Source organism: Echinops telfairi, unplaced genomic scaffold (genome assembly GCF_000313985.2).
Source record: "Echinops telfairi isolate 266 unplaced genomic scaffold, ASM31398v2 ScPeMD7_5;HRSCAF=22, whole genome shotgun sequence".
NCBI classification, from domain to species: domain Eukaryota; kingdom Metazoa; phylum Chordata; class Mammalia; order Afrosoricida; family Tenrecidae; genus Echinops; species Echinops telfairi.
Genome location: NW_022103901.1, coordinates 22816694 through 22833725, shown reverse-complemented (window position 1 = coordinate 22833725; position 17032 = coordinate 22816694). Strand labels below are relative to the sequence as shown.

At 44.9% G+C, this 17032-nt stretch overlaps 1 protein-coding gene across 2 annotated transcripts in view; it reads left to right on the top strand.

Moving 5' to 3' along the window:
* The window catches only part of EEF2K (eukaryotic elongation factor 2 kinase), a 59815-nt gene extending 57583 nt beyond the window's left edge, over positions 1 to 2232 (top strand). For both annotated transcript variants that reach the window (XM_045284423.1, XM_004705734.2), the window contains one exon: positions 1993 to 2232. In XM_045284423.1, coding sequence (XP_045140358.1) covers positions 1993 to 2102 — 110 coding nt within the window. In that variant the 3' untranslated portion in view covers positions 2103 to 2232. The remainder of the gene's footprint in view (positions 1 to 1992) is intronic.
* Positions 2233 to 17032: the final 14800 nt, after the last annotated feature.

The following is a 17032-nucleotide window of genomic DNA, read 5'->3' as shown; positions in this document are numbered from 1 at the left end:
TCTTTCCTCTATTTCCTTTTACTTTCCTCTTGTCCCACTATCATGCTCAGCCTTCGTTTGGGTTTCCGTAATTCCTCTCAGTTATAGTGCCTTTGATCAAGCCCTACCAGGCCTCTTACACACTTCTCGCTACCGATTTTGGATCACTCGTTGTTCCCTTCTCCCTGGCTTTGTTAACACCACTTCCTTTCCCCCCACCTCCCCCTCTCCCATGTCCCCCCCAACCATCAGTCCAGTTGTTTTCTCCTCCAGATTGTTTATCCTGCCTATCTTATCTAGATAGAGCTGCAGAGATAATAATATGCACAAAAACAAGACAGAGCAAAACAAAGCAACAAAAGAAAACAAACAAACAACAACAAAAAAAACAATGACCAAAGAGACCCAAAAGCCTGTAAATAGTTCAAGGTCTGTTTGTTGACCTTTAGGAATGTTTTCTGGTTGAGTCTGATGGGGTGCCACACCCTGGTCCCAAAGTCTATTTTTGGTATTCCCTTGGGACTTCCTTGATCTGCTCCCCTTGCTGCTCTGTTGCACACCCTTAGTGTTTTGCCTCGGTGTGGTGAGCCCAGATCAGGCGCAATTCCCACACTGTGTCTCCAGTGTTGTCCCCTGTAGGGCTATGGGTCATTGAGGGATGTCCTGTCTCATAGTGAGGCCAGCCATATGGTCCTCTATGTGCATTGGCTGCTCTGAGCAGGGATATCATCCTCAAGGCTTGGTGGGCCAGGATGTGCTCCACTCTCTCTTGCTCCCCCTTCATTTGCTTCGGTGTGCTCTGATCTGACATGTCCCTCTCCCTGAGCTGTAGCTTCAGTGCTGTCCTCTGAAGTAAATTCTTCTCGGGGAGGGGCAGCTGTCCACGTAGTTGGGATTGAGTCCAGAACAGGGCACTAACCCACCCAAGGGGAGGGCTATATCTTCACAGGGAATGAGGGACCAGGCTTCAACCGGTGCTCCAAGATGTGAATGCAACATACCGTCATGAAGCAGGGAACCAGTAGAGAGGCTTTCTGTCTTTGTGGAGCCTAGAGCTTTCTTAGCCCAGGAAACCTAGGTCCACCTTTTTGCTCATTTGTTTAATCACTTTGTACCAAAAAGAGATTGACTCAAAATACTAGACCTGTAGATTGCATCCTGCCTCATTAACATAATGAAACAAAACCCCTCAAAACTCAGGGCCTTCAAGTTGATTCCGATTCATAGTGACCCCATTAGACAGGGTAGACCTACCCCTGTAGGTTTCCAAGACTGTAACTCTCCTATGGGAGTAAAAAGCCTTGTCTTCTACTGGGTGGGCTGGTGGGTTCAAACTGCTGACCTTTTGGTTAGCAGCCCAATGTGTAACCCATTACAGGGCTCCTTATTAACATCATAGAGGTTAGGATGTACAACACATGGGATAAGTAGCAGATAATTGCATAATACTGAGATCATGGCCCATTGTAGTTGGTACATATTTGGCGGGGGTTGGGGAGACTGGGGACTAGGGAGAGATAATTCAAACTATAACAGTAATGGGGGGCTTCAAAAAAGTTCCTGGAAAATAGAATTGAAAGATAATGGCATTTTCTGTGAACATTTTGAAGCCCCTTGTGTTCATTATGAAGTTAGCATTATCATTTCTAGGCAATTCATCACCACCACCTTCATCATCACCAATAATTAGTCCTGCAAAAGTCCTCAGCCTGCTCCTCACTGGCTCATTTTGAATCACATGCTGAGCCCAACCGCCTGTCAAGAACGCATGGGCCTCTCCCTGTGGCTTGGTGGGGGCTGGGGGTGGGGTGGGCTTAGTGTTCTGATTGGTAAGGCTCAAGTCCCATGCCCCCCCCTTCGCATTCTACCCAGATCACAAGGAAGGATTGGGGGATGAGGAGTAGTTTGGGTTCCTAATAAGAATTTAGCTACTGTCCCAAGAAGGGAGAGGACCTGCCTGGCAAACACAACTTAAGGGTTCACCTCTACCCGCCCCACTTTGCTGTTTTTCAGGCAACTTGTACACCGAGGCAGCTGAAGCTGCCATGGAAGCCATGAAGGGCCGGCTGGCTAACCAGTACTACCAGAAGGCGGAGGAGGCCTGGGCGCAGATGGAGGAGTGACGTACCGGGAAAATCACCGCCTCCTGCCCCAAGCTAAAGGGCTGGGGGCCGGCCGGCATTGGAAGGGGGGGCGGGGAAGAGGTAGATGGAATATTTTTAGTGTGTTATAAATCAACTTTTGTATTTCCTATTTTGACTCTTGAAAATATCTTTGCTCCTAGCAAAAATGACTTGCTGCTCCTAGGGCAGCCTCTTGGGGGAGTGGGGCATTGAAAAAGCAGCCTAATGACCTAACATAGGATTTTAAGGGTTTTTTGTTTAATTTCTCATAAATTGTAACAGTGTTTGTTTTTTTGTTTTTTACCTTGGTTGGAAAATACTAGGGCTTTGCTCAGCTGTCAGCTTAGGTTGGACTGAAATCTCTGGGCTCACAGAGCCCTGCATTTCCAGGGGCAGAAGCCTCTGCTCTCAGAACGGACCATCTGCGAGCCACCCGTGTGGCATTTCCCCAAGGTGTGGATTGTACCATACGCAGGCTCTCCTGTGCTGTGGGGAGGGGGGCCTTACACGGATTGCCCACTCACCTTTTGGTTTAATTTCCTTCCCACAAGGCCACAGATATTCTGGGACATAGCCAGATTCCAGTTTTCAGCATACTTCCTGCAGTGGGCTTTCCTTAAACAGGTCTGAATTTGTAATACACACATTTACTACCTCTGACTCCTTCATCAGCTAGTGTGTAAGTGGGTGCTCCCCAGAGCTGGCAGGGTACACCCCTGCACCCCAATGGCAGCATGCGCCTGTGACGGAAGGAACCCTTGTACGGTATATTGCCATGTCGTTCTAGCATCTGATTCCTCTACTGTCTGTTCTGAGCCTGGCCCTTGGTATTTTCTGCCTGATGCTAGGTTGGTTGCAGCTGAATGCTTTCATCAGGTGCGCGTTAAGATTTATCTAAGATGTTTGAGATTAAGGCAAGAGCTATAACACTCATTAATTCAACTCAGTTCTCCTGGGTCCTGTTGGGGCCTTCCTTATTTAAGGAGCTTTCCCTGTCAAAGCAATTCAGAACTAAGATTTGAGCACACCTTCAGAAGAGTGTTTCAAGTAGCAAAGAAAACAAGACAGCTTTGATCAACCCCAAGTGCTGAAGAAACCTCAGCTTAAAAATCACAACATTAAAAACAAGGTAACACCTTCTTTGGCTCTTCAACACTTTTGAATGGAGTGCTGTGGAGTTAGGAACCCAGGCAAACACCCAGTTCCAAAGTCCAAGGGATGCCCTTAAGAAAATAAGCAAACAGGGTCAAGTGTACTCTTGAACCGTCCCTGTCACCCATCCAGGGCAGTTTCCCTGGTTTTTGTATGTAGATAGTGACAGCCAGCGTCCCACTGGAAGCTAGAGCAGTTACCCTGGCTTGTGTGAGAGTTTTTGGGGGGTGTTTTCAAACCAGTACATACAGTTGAGTTGCATCAGTTAAATGAATATTAAAAAAACTTTATTGTGAGTAGTCTCTTCAAAGGAAAGCATCCTATTCATGCTTTTTTTTTGTCCTGCTGGCTCCAAGATGCTGTATCAGCAGCAGACGCAGGTGAAGCCCTGGGAGAGTAGCAGAGACAGGGACACAACCCGAGAGTTCCTTCATTTCAGACGGAGAAACAGAGTGTCTAACGAGTACCGGACTTCCCCAGTGACACTGCCGGGTAGCAGCTAACATAGAGCTCAGGTTTCAGAGCTGCTATGTTATTTAGAGAATCCTGGGAGTGAAAATATAGGTTAACAGGCCCTTTCAGCTTTGCAGCAGACAAAAGGAGAAAAAAAAAATCAGACTGTACAGATAATGGGGGAAAAGGTACCCAAACCTCAGTACTTGTGAATATCCTTGTTACCTGAGGCATTGTGGGAATTTACTGCTAAATAGCTTAGCAAATCAAGCCAGGTAAACTGCCCTTAAACACAGCAATTTTTTGCAACTTGATTTCTTTCCATCCCAGCACACCGGTCTGCAGTATCAGGTATACCTTACAAGTCAGTGAACGTTTGCACAGGTTCTATGCAGCGTGTGAGAAAGGAGCCCTGATATGCATGCTCCCTCCGAAGATACTTTGTTCCTCGTCTCTGAGGCAGCTCGTTCCACAAAGCAGACGCTGGGAGGGACCCCAGAGAAATGGCTTGCTTATAGATTTATTTTTGCATATGTAGGTAGTTTCGTTTCCTCTTTCCAAATAAAGTGGCTCCTGTCTTTCCAGTCTCAAATTCAAAGGCCTGTGGGAGTGACGTAGCTGGGTGGAGGGGAGGCTGAGGCAAACCCAAGGACTCACACAGCATCATTGGCAAGGAGGGCTTGCAACTCCGCTCCCCAGGATTGTCCCTGTGGGAGATGAGGGCCCACTGCCGCTCCACTTCCCATGGTTTTCCCAAGAGCTGCTGAAAACTGGATTTTTTTTTATGCAAAGTTTTTGATTTTTAACATTTGTAATCAATTCTAATAATAAAAAATTCTTCCAGATTTGACCCACCTGCTGTCACTTTGCTTTTCGAGAAGACCTGTGGCATCTCATATCTTGATTTTCTATCTGCAAAATGGATAAAGTAATGTTTGCCCCACAGTAGGGCTGCTGTGGAGCTTTGAAGGGCGTTTTGTGAGCCAATGCATGAAATGTTAACAGCATAACTATATATGGTCCGCTCCTACATTTAGGCCCACCTCCAAACATCCTACAAGAAATGCATTTTTTTAAGTGGTATTGTCCCATGAGGGTGGAGAAAAAAGAGTCAAATACAACCAAATGTTGAATGTTGGAAATCAGATGAATGTAACTGAATTGATGAACCAAAAATACTTAAGTCAACAATAGGGAAATTTGAGAAGGAACCAAATTTTCATCAAAGAACCCCCAAAAGGCCGAGAGAGTGGTGGCACTGGGAACCTTCAGAATGGAGGAATGAAATGAGGCTGAAAATGGAGATTGTGTGACAGACTGCTAGATGTGCTCTGCCCAGTGTAGCCAGCCAGCTGCCTCTGCACCCGGCAGAAGCCTGGGTCTCCAGGGCCTAAACTCGCTGCCAGCGCTTCAATGCTGACTTATAGCTACCATATAGGAGAGGATAGACTGCCCCTGTGAGTTTCCAAGACTAACTCTTTGAGAGAGTATCTTAAAGATACTCTTTCTCCCAACAAAGACTAACTAACTAAAGCACCTCTGGTTTAGTATGGGAAACAGAGAATGTGAAGAGAGTATATATGGATGAATCCTTTATGCTCATATAGTAAGATGCCTGGCAGACTGGATTTCTGGGGTGGAGGGAGACCTTCACCTTTGTGAGTCCCAATCACATCCCCATAATTAATATTGTTCCCCACTGTATGTTCCCATAATAGTGTTACCTTAAGGTTACCTCTTAACAAGCACATGGCTGATTACCATCTGGCAGACAGCTTTAATTATAGGAGCAGACTTGGGCCATTGCTCTCTAGGCTCTGATGACAGCCACTCCCCCTTACCTGCCCTTGGCACTGGTGTTAGGTTGCACCTCCAATGTACTCAGGGACCTTTAGGGTTAAGGTACAGCCCACTTCGTTATGTATGTGGTTTCTTGTAATTAGGGGGGCTTGCTTGGCCCTTAAGTGTATGAGCCTCTGTTGGAAATATATTCTCTGTCTGCATGGACCTGGCTCCTGAAGTCATGACTATGAAGGTGAGCCCTTGCATGCCTTATCTTGTCTGGTGGCTCTTTAATTTACCTTTCAATTACACAACCGTACCTCCCACCCATTTGCTTGCGGGGGGCTGGTGCCCCACAATGTAGGGTAGAAAAAGACCCCCATCTCCAATATAATTTAAGGAGAACACTTTTCAAGTCTCGAGAGACAAAGACACAAACCACATCATTGGGCTGAGGGAGGCCATCAACACAAGGTTAAAAATGGCATCTGAGGATTCACAGTGGGATTATCACGAGATAAATAGGGCATGGAACAAGGGAACGATCACAAAGTCATGATTGGTGGCAGAGAATTACATCACATCTACAGGTGGGACTCCAGAAGGAGGAACTGGACCCTGATTAGGACAAGTGCATTGTTACATAGAAGGGCTTGCAAGATGGGTCCAGGGCCTTCCAAGCAAGGCAGTCATGTGAGCCTGAAAGGGCACGCACGGCTCATGACTATGAAACTGTTCTGTCCCCATCAAAGATGCACCCAGGCAAGCCCCTGAGAGAGACTGCCCTTCCCTGGGCTGGTTGAAAAGGGGTGGAGGTAATCTATTTGCCCAAGCCCTCTACCTGAGGCCAAGATTATCAACATTCTTGTTTAATGATCAGAAGGAATTCAGTGGAAGCGCCATCGAAGTGAGGACCCTGCACACAGATTTCGGGCTGTCACTGCCATCCATAGCCTTCTGCAAACCAGGGTGCTCAGAATTTAGGCTCTCATACAGGAAAGGCTACAGCCGCCAAGCCCATCCTTACCCGCAGAACTTCCCAAACAACCCATCAGAGTGCCATTCTTAGACAGCCAAGGATGGCTGTCCGGATAGCATCTCCTTTGAAAGGCAGACAAATGCAAGTGAGAAGATGAAAGCATCTTATCAGAATGGTGGGGTGGGAGTGGGGGAATAACATTCTTCCAAAGACAGAGGTGGTCGAGAGATCGAAGAAAGATTGGCAACTCCAAAGTGGTGATACAGGAATTTATTAAGGGCTCCCTGACAGAGGCTGATGCCTGGGCAGTGGCAGGGCTGAATTATTTCTGTGTCCGCCAGAGGGAGGCAGAGGATTTTATGATTTATGGTGTGTAGCCCTACCCCGCACCCATGAAACGACATACAGCCTATTCGACGATGAAATGGGCACAAGCATCTCTAACCCTGCAATAAGCCTGTGTTCCTGTGGCCATTTTACAGCTGAGAAAACATTTGCATTAATCAGAAATGAAGATTCAAAAAAAGATCAGAGGCCATCACAGTTCCAGTATAAACAATGAGATTGGCCATGCTGAGGAATTGTTCCCATCAGCACCAGGAAACCCGGGAAGCAAAGCAGAACTTAAATTGATGGAAGAGATTTCCAGGAGTGGAGCCTAGTCATTTGACCCAATTAGCTATGGACAGAGCAGTAGAAACACCCAAGTTAGTCAGGAGCTTGGTTTCTTGTGTGTATCTGCTAACACCCTAAGTCCAGCTTCTCTTCATTCATTTCACATCTGATTTTTCACAAGACAACTGTGCATTGGGCTACTGGACTGATTGCAAGAAACTCCCCAAAGCTTGCCTGGACCCTGCCTTCCAGGACCAGCCTACATCCCTGCAAGCTCCATGCTGGGCTTGTGTTAAGGACAGGCTTGAATCAACCGATCCAGGAAGCCCCCGTGGTGTAGTGGGAACAAGTTGGGCTGGTAACCTGAAGGTGAGCCGTCTGAAACCAGCAGCCACTCTGCAGGAGAAAAAGACAGGGCTTCCTACTCCCATGAGAAATTACAGTCTTGGAAGCTCACAGGAGCAGTTCTACCTGTACTACAGCGTCTCCGTAAGTTGGAATCGACTCAATAGCCTTGGGTTTGGTTTGGTTTATTCTGGTAGAAAACTCTGGGCTTCATTTGAGCTCTTACCAACTGCTAAACTTTTGGCTGCATTTGGGGGAAGTTGTTGTATTACATTTGAGAATTGCTGGCTTTCTGTAAAAAGGGGAATCAAGATGTGTCCGGGTGCGGGAATCCCACTTGCCTTTGGGAAGGGTCTTGAGCTAGGAACCCAAAACCGTGAGGGTTCCTCTGTGATCTCTGCTTGTCTCACTTTGTGCGCTCATTTTCCATGCACTGGCTTTCTCTGCTTCTCCAACCCGTACATATCACAAAACATGGCCAACCCCAAATCCCTTCTGTGTTAGGCCGGGTAGACTAGAGAAACAAGTCCAGAGACACTCATGTGTGTATAAGAAAGAGCTTTATATAAAGAGTAATTGTATATTAAGAAAACATCCCAGTCCAGATCAAGTCCGTAAGTGCGATATTAGCTCTTATGTCTGATACCAGTCTGTAAATTCCTCTTTAGACTCACGTAGCCATGCAATGATGCTGAGCACAGGAAGATCACAGGTCAGTGGGTGGAATGTCTTGTGGTGGAAGCATCTCAGCGCTGGCATGGGTCTTCACCTGGCTCCTCCAGCTCCAGGGCTCTAGCTCCATCAGCATAGCTCCATGTGTCTTTTCAGCAGGAAGACAAAGCAGACAGTGTTTCTGGCCTCCTATTTATCTCCAGTGAGCCTCCAAAATGAGGTCATCAAGCTGCGACCTGATTGACAGGCTAAACTCCACCCTTTCACTCTTAATAGTCTCATTGACACCAGATTATGTAACTACCACACCTTCTACCTAGTTCTAAACAGTCTCAGAGACTAACTTCAGCAAGTTAAGATTCTCAAAAGAATACCAGATTGGCTCTCTGGGCTTTAGCGCCATCTTGTTAGAAACCTCCGAGCCATGAGAGCCAAGTGGAGGAAGAAGAGAATGCGCAGACTGAAGCGCAAGAGAAGAAAGATGAGGCAGAGGTCCAAGTAAAGCAACCAGGCGCCCCCTCCGAAGCCACAGCTGCAGGACTATGGAGTGCCTGAGGCCAGGACGCTGCTACAAGCTGTTGACTGCGTGCTACCCACCGTCTCCGCATCTGAAACTTCCGTCGCCATTCGATCGCCGAGAGACCCGGCCCCTTGCTCAACACCCAACCAGTCCGGCTTTGCTCCTTTGCCCCGGACCTCAGACATTCCGGACTCGTTCTGTCCTCAGTTGTGGCTCGATGTAATGTGCACAATAAATCATCTCTTCTGCTGTCTTGGCTGAGGAATCAAAAAAAAAAAAAAAAAAGAATACCAGATTGGTCCAGCTTCAGTCCTATATCTGTCTAGCACATAACCCCCTGGCCATGGTGGTAGGGACAGGAATACTTACCACGCAGGTGCCTACACACATTCACTGAGCTGGTTGGGGAATTCCTTGAAATGTGGGGAGACCCCAGTTCTAAAATGCCAATGCTTCTGTTGACCACCAGGACTATTCCTCATTTAGCCTCGTACCACCTTGCTTTGCCTTTCTAGGAACCCTGCATGTTGGGCCAACTGCAAGGTCAGCGTTTGGAACCATGAGCACATTGCACAGGAGAAAGATGAGGCTTTCTACTCCCATAAAGATTTGCCATCTGGGAAACCCAAGAAGTAGTTCTATTCTGTCCTGGGGAGTCACTGTGAATCAGAATTGACTCGATAGGATTGAGTGCTTGCCTGTGTCTTCAGTAGATGGTTGTTTATGTGTTGTTGGTTTTTCCCCCTCCCTTTTAATCTCTTAACAAGCCCCAAGCACTCCTAACACAATGACATGTTTGCATGCCGTTTCTTATGTTAAATGGAGAAATAAAACCCAGACTAAAGAAGAGACTAGAAAATGAGGAGGAATACAGAATACCTGAGCGCTAGAGGTGTTTGCAATCTCAGAACGCCACACCAACTCACTGACATTGAGCAGATTGCAATTCATAGCAACCGCTATAGGACAGGGTAGAACTGCCCCTGTGAGTTTTTAAGACTGTAACTCTATAGAAAGCCTCCTTTTTCTCCCATGGAGTGGTGTATGATTTCACACAGCTGACATTGCAGTTAACAGCCCAATGTATACCCCACTGTACCAGCAGGGTTCCTAAACCGGACATTAAAAACCATATGGAGCAAAGTTATATTCTGACAATGTATGGGATTGTTGTGCATTGGAACCAACTTAACCGGCAACTGCTGGTGGTGGCCAACTGGATATTGATCACAGCCCTGGCAAGTCTAATATAAATGAACACAAAACCAGAGCTCTGTGTACCAATGTGTGGTTTATGTGACTTTCTAGGGATATTTTCAGGGCAACATCAGCCTTGGACGGCTTGGAATCGCTGCCTCATTCACCTAGAGATCCTTGGGCTAAGTATTGCCCTTGGTTCATTGCATTGAGTCAGGTGGGCAAGGCTGTTTGGGGTCTCCTGCTTTCTTGATGATAAGCCCTGGTAGTGCAGTGTTAAAGCACTCTGCTGCGAACCAAAAGGCCAGTCAACTTTACACCCTAGGCAGCGCTATGGGGTCATCTTACAGGGTGACTGTGAACCAGAATCAATTCAACAGCAGTGGGTTTTTCCTTTTCTTTTCTTTCTTTTGTTTTGTTTGGCCTTTTCACTTATGTGACCAGTTGCCATTTAATTGAGTCCAATGCATGGTGACCCCATGTGTATCAGATAGAACTATGCTAGATTTCAATGGCTAATTTTTCAGAAGCAGACTGCCAGGCCTTTCCACCTCTGGCTGGTCACTATAAAATCCTCATCTTTGTCTCTAGTAACAATTTTATGTCACAGTTTATTTTGGCTGATATTAGCATAGCTACTACAGCCCTTCCCATTATGGTTCTAGTGATATTTTCCCCCATTCTTTTAACCTATGCTCCTTTTAAATCCACAGGGGTATTTCTACTTTGACTTTGAATCTGAAATGTATGTCTTACAGATAGCCTAGTGAGATCATGTTGGCTGATTAGTTTTGTTTTTAATCCTTCCTACCTATTTTGACTTTTTATTGGAGTATTTAATTCATTTACACTTAGTCCATTTATAGGCCTCTTGCAGGGGTTTAAGAATGTGCCCGACCTGTGCGCTCTGACTGTGCTTCCCAAGTCTGGTACCTTCTCACAACTCAGGATTTCACTGGCTGCCACCTCCTCAAGGAGACCTCCATGATAACTGCTTCAAAAGCAGCTTCCCCCCCACCCTGCTCCCAACCCAATCACTCCATCATCATGACAATTTGGCTTATCTTGTTTAGTTCAACAGCCATTGTCAGCTTCTCTCCATGAGGCAGGCACTTTGTTGTCTGCTGTACCCCTGGAGCCTCAAGCACATCTCAAACACAGGATGAACCACTGAATGAATGAAGCTGTCTGCATTGAATCAGGTGGTCCCTATGAAACAGGTCAGAACTGTGGTTGAGCTCTTGGCTGCTAGCAGGTTGGTGGTTCAAACCCACCCAGCCGCTCAGCAGTATAAAAGACCCGAGAACCTGTTTCTGAAAGAGTTTAAGGGAAACATTTCATAAGGTCCCAATAAGAAGCCATGACAAGTTTTTATGGGGGGAGGGGCATGCATCAAGGACAGGATTCATACATCACCACTAAGGGATGGGGTGGTGGAAGGCACCTATCTTGACTTTCATCAAGGATGGATGCTTGTTAGAGTAAATCAGCCTCTAACATTGATGGGGGTCCACAGGAACAATTGTACGGTTATAATATGTAAAGATCACAGTAAAGTCATAGAAGCTAGGAGAGAAAAAAAAAAGAGCTAGGAGAGGCTTACGTTTAGCATATATTTGAGGTAGACAACCGGGGTAAGAACCCTTTTGTATCCCACAATTCCCTTTTTGTTTTATGTATTAAATTCAAAAGAGCCACAGTGGCAATATGGTTACTTTCTGTACATTGAAAGCAGTCAAGACAAAATTAATGCCAATATTAAAGTACCCGAGCCAAGCATTTCGAGCTATGGCAAATATTTTGAGTCTGGGCTAGGGGGGTAAAGTCTCCCTCAGGCCCATCACAACTGGGGAAAGGTTTGAGAGGGGTTAGGTGTCCCGGCAGGAAGAGATAAAGCAAATAGGAGTGTCTGCTTCTATAGTAAAGCTGCCGGCTGCTACACAGCAATCAGCTATGTGCTTGTAAGAGGTAACTTTCGGGTATAATGGGGAACAATATTATGAGAATGTGATTGGGACTTACCTCCAATTCTCAAGGGTGAAAGTCTTCCTCCATCCCAGCCTGCCAGGCTTCTTAGTACGGGAATAAAGGATTTATCTGTATACACACTCTTCCCATTTTCTGCTCCCCACAATGTGCTTTATGTATAAAATTCAAAAGAGCCATAGAGGCTACATGATTTTCACTCACATGCCTTAGCTTTTTTATAGGAGCAACACGAGACTGCGAGCATCAAAATTATGATGAACAGCACTGTCAGACTAGGACTTACCGTATATACTCATGTATAAGCCGAGTTTTTCAGAACATTTTTAATGCAGTTTCTGTGGTAAAATTAGGTGCCTTGGCTGATATTCGGTTCAGCTTATACTCAAGTATATACAGTAAGCTATGTGAAATACTTCAAACCCAAGTGCGTGGGACCCAGCCTCTCTCTACACCATCCACCAATTGTTTAATCACCTCAGAGTTAGTGGAGATCTTAAATCCATCCTTGAATGTATAGAAAATATCCTTTTAGCTGAATCACATCTAATGAAATGTTTCCCTTAAACTCTTGCAAATGTTTTCTAATCAGATCCCAATTATGTAAGGTTACATCATATGTATAACAAAATCTGCAACATTCTAACAGTTTCATACCAAATGATATTGAAAGTCCATAATCTGATCTTCTAGTAAAAAAAGTCTGCTGTAATAGTCCAGTCTCTATTGTATACAATGTTCAGTAATGATAGCGTCCCAGAGTGTCTCTTAGACGGCATTGCCATTCTCAGGAATCTGCAAGGTCTTCTTGACGTTTGGGGTGATTTCAGTCACAGGACAGGGGTCTCTGGGCTGTTCTCTAAACTCTCGGGTCACAGCATCAGCTTCCCTCCTTCGGGGCCCTGCTGGCTGAAGAGACCCCACCCATCTCCTTTGTCTGTGAAAACATAAATAAAGAGCCCCTCTCTTTGGGGTGCCAGCAACCTGGAAACAGAATCATGGTTAAGATTAGGTGGTTCCATTATCCTTTCCTTGTCTTTCAGCTTTCTCCAAACGTGGTTGTGTCCTTCTAAGTCTTAGAGTCTAAGGGGAGTCCACCAGCTTTATTCTGAAAAAAACATAAATGTATAGACCTCCCTGCAGGTGATTAAGGGACCAGGCTCCCAAACATGATTTCTGTCTTCCTGGGACTTCTCAGGATCAGCCTTTTCTGTAAAAGTGAACATGCGTTTATCTGCCCTAATTTTGTTACAAGCTTTTAGTAGGGAGAAAAAATTTTTCGTTAATAAATAAATAAAGTTTGTCACATGTAGGATTTCCCTTCTCCCCCTTCTGTTTTAACAATGGAGATTTCAAAACATTATAACCACTATCAGGGAACTTGCCTGGTTCTAACCCAGTGAAACTTGTTCGTCTTCATTGTTATGTAAATTCTGGCTCCTAGCTCTCAGAAAATCAAGAGAGCTAACTAATTGTAGTGAGAACTTCTTAACACAAGCAGGATGATTTGAAAGACTGACAAAATTCTTAATAAATTTGTTCAGCAGTTTTTGAACTAACTTACCAAACAGACATTTTTTTCTCTAAGTTTACCAGTAAGGCTACAGGATCAATTAAGCCATATTGCCCTTCAGGCCTTTTACACTGTAGGATTTTATAATCTTGCAATATGCAGTCTTGATTCATTTCTCTTGTTCCCTCCATGCTGGATTTAGGGGAAGTTAGTGGGTGGGTCTTAGGCCCTCCTGAATGCCCTATGGAAATGACTCCATATCCAGATTTGGAAAACCTTTTCCCTTCAATTTCTAATTTCATATGGGGGCGCTGTTGGTTCCCCACAACAACATTCCAAAAGACCCCTTGATTTATAGGGTGGTCAGACTTCTCAAGTACTCTTTTCTGTTAGGAATAAATTTTACCTCTAGAAATGCAAGGAAGCAAAAAATGGCTTAAGCGTTCTTCCTTCTTTATAAACTGAGATAGTTAAGGTTTATTGTGCTTACCTGGCTGATAAACACATGTGGGATTAATTGAAGGGTGGAGAGATTAATGGCTCGGTGAGCCTCACCTTTCTAGTTCTCGGGTCTCTTGCCTTCTGGGGGTCGGACCAGGGTGCAGCTGCCTTAGCCAGTTCCCTGCTTCAGCTGGCAAGGCTCACTTCCTGTAAGACATCACTGAGGAGAAGCCGCATGGACCTATCCTGATGCAGCCCTGGGTGCTGGAGCAGCCGTGTGGAGACCCCTGTCAGCGCTGATGCTTACATGTTCACTGATTCAGCTTTCCTCCTGCACTCAGTGTCATTGCATCTGTTTTGTGAGATTGAGGAGGAATTTGTAGATTGATGTCAGATATATGGGCTAATGTTGGACTTACAGGCTTGGGCAGCACTGGGTTGGGATGCTTTCTGAATGTACACTTACCCTTTATATAAAACTCTTATACATATGAGTTTCTGTGGATTTGTTTCCCTAGTTTACCCCGACTAACACATAAACCAGGGTATATAAAATTTTATCACTGCCCTAATTTCTTCTTCATAATCCTGATCAGTAACTCCAGTAACAATCTGAACACTTTAAGAATTTAGGTTAGAAAAAAAAAAAAAAAAGAATTTAGGTTAGATCTTTCTAATACATGTCCTATAGTTCTTTTAGACAGAAGACCCCAGGTACCATTCTTAATTTCTCGTTTAATTACAGCTTTTATCTTTCCTTCACAACTTTGAATAACTCCAGTATCAATTTGAATTTCTTGAGTACTTAGGTTAAAATCCCTGATAAGAGCTGCATTACTCTTTCAAGCAAAAACTCCTGCTTTTTAGTATCAACAGGCTGCTGCGAGAGCCTCTGAGCCTTTTCTTGGTTAGTTAACTTTACATCAACAGAGGCTGGGCCTTTGCAAGTTTGGCCAGGTCTGGTCTCCTGCTGTGAGGCTGGGTGATAACTGTGATTACTGCCCAAAGATTCTTTTGCTGGATTAGGCAAAGGCCTTGCCTTCTGTGTTCTGCTGGCCAGGGCCTGGATCAAGCTCCTTTCTATAGCTCCCTGCTGGGAAGTGTTTACTAAGGGAAATCTCTTACTGATGAATCCTAAGGACATTGACTAGCCCAATGAGTTCCCATCCTACAGCACGGGCAAAGTCCGGGTTCTTTTAAACTGGACCTAGGTGGTCCTGGCCTATGCTCTAGCGGCAGGCCACAGCTCGCTTTTCTCGGCCAGGCTGATTGGTCTGCAATCTCTTTGAAAATGACCTATCTTCCCGCAATTAAAGCATTTCCCTTCATGGCTGGTATAATTTGCTAAAGCGGCAGTTAGTAAGCTCACCCTGTATTCATCTATTCCTATATCCCTGCATATTCTGAGATAATCTACAAGTGTGCCCTGTTCCCTGTAGGGATGTAAGGCATTTTTACAGTCTTCATTAGAAAAACCATAAGACAGTTTGTGAGCTAGATCTTCCGCTGCCTGTGCGTTTCCGACACTTTTGTTCACAGCATCCTCTAATCAGGACACAAAGTCTACATAGGACTCATCATTCGGCTGCTTATAGCAGTGTAACTCAGTCTTCCCTCTCCAGATGGTGTTATTTTTCCCAAGCCCTTATCACGTATCTGTGAAAATGCTTGCTTGTTAACCTGAAATTGCACTTCCACTGGAATGAAGTTACCACTCCCCATTAACTGATGTAATCCTATGGGTGTACCCTGCTCTGTGCGCCTTCGAGTCTGTGTCTCAGGCCCTACAGGCCCCCAGATTCTATAATGCAAAAATGCTGAGAAATAAAGGCATACTGTCGTCAAAGCGCTCCAGTCAGTAAGGATCCAGCTTTCAGACTCTGATAAAGATCTTATCATGCTAATTACAAGATGAGAGTCTGGGCCATTGCCAGTGACCACTTGCTTGAGATCTTTTAGCAACTCAAAGGGGAAGGTACGGTGAACTCCTTCTGGGTGTTGCCCATCAGGCTGTCTGTTAATAACTTGAATAGGAAAAGACATCCTAATTTCTAAATCTCCTACTTCTGCAATCCCTCTGGCTACCTTTGAAAGTAAAGGTGCTTTCCTATACTTTGCCTCTTTCCCTCTATTTTCTGCTGGTTTTCTCAACTGGCGATCGCTAAACTTCACTTCGTATTCGGTGTTAACACTCTTCGTTTGCATTTCCTTGGAGCTAATCTCCTCATCTTGACCTCCTGCACTGGCTTGCTTTGTTGTTTTACCATCTCTGGTCTTTTCTACACTTAATTCCAGCAGGGGAGCAGATAGTTTTACTATCATGTCCCTTTCTGACTCAGGCTTAGTTTTCTCAGCTTGATCTAAAATATTCTCATCTGCCTGATACCCATTCTGCTTGCCTTTCACCAGATTTAAGTTTGGGTAGCTTAGAGGCTTCTCAGTACTGGTTTTGTTTCTTTGCTTTCTCTACCTTTGAAAGCAAGGGAGCTTCATGGCATTGTTTAATAGCCTCCCTTTAGGTCTTAGAATTCAAGTCCTCTAGGGCTTTATCACCTTTAGACCTTTGGAGGCTGCAGTCCCCCAAGGGCATAGAGGCTTTGGCCATGAGGTTTCTTTTAGAATCAGAAGCCCTAGATAACAAATCAGTCCCTGCTTCTTCATTTTCTTCTTAAAGTTTCATTACCTAATTCATACTCATTCAAAGAGATTTCAGCTTACTTTTCTAGATTTGGAAAGCTCACACAAGACTTCTCACCAGACTGATAATCCTCTTTCTTTTCCTCCTGCAAAGGTTCTAAAACCATCTTAACTTGAGCCCACAAAGACCATGTCTCCACGGGGATATTCTCCCCATCTCTGTATGCTTCCTTTATGTTTACAATGACTTTCTCCCAGGTCTCTAGATGGGAAGTTCCTTCCTATGGGAACCATGGATTATATATTTTTACTACTTTTAGAAAACCTTGCATCTTTTTATTTGTTGCTTTTACGCCCTGTATTTTCAGTAAGTGGATGAGGATAATACCATAGGTTTCAGGTTTACTTTACCTTGCCCCATTGTCCTCTTTAATATACTCATTCACTATTTCCACTACTTATCTACCAATCCCCCAACCAGATCCTCATTTCAAACAATTCCCTCAATTCACTCTACCTTCCAGTGGGGCCGTACAATTGTTATATAGGGTATATAGCTCAAAAGAGCTTTTTTCCTACTGTGCTCCACACAATAGGCGCCATTTGTTAGAGTAAACCAGCCTCTAACATGGGGGGGG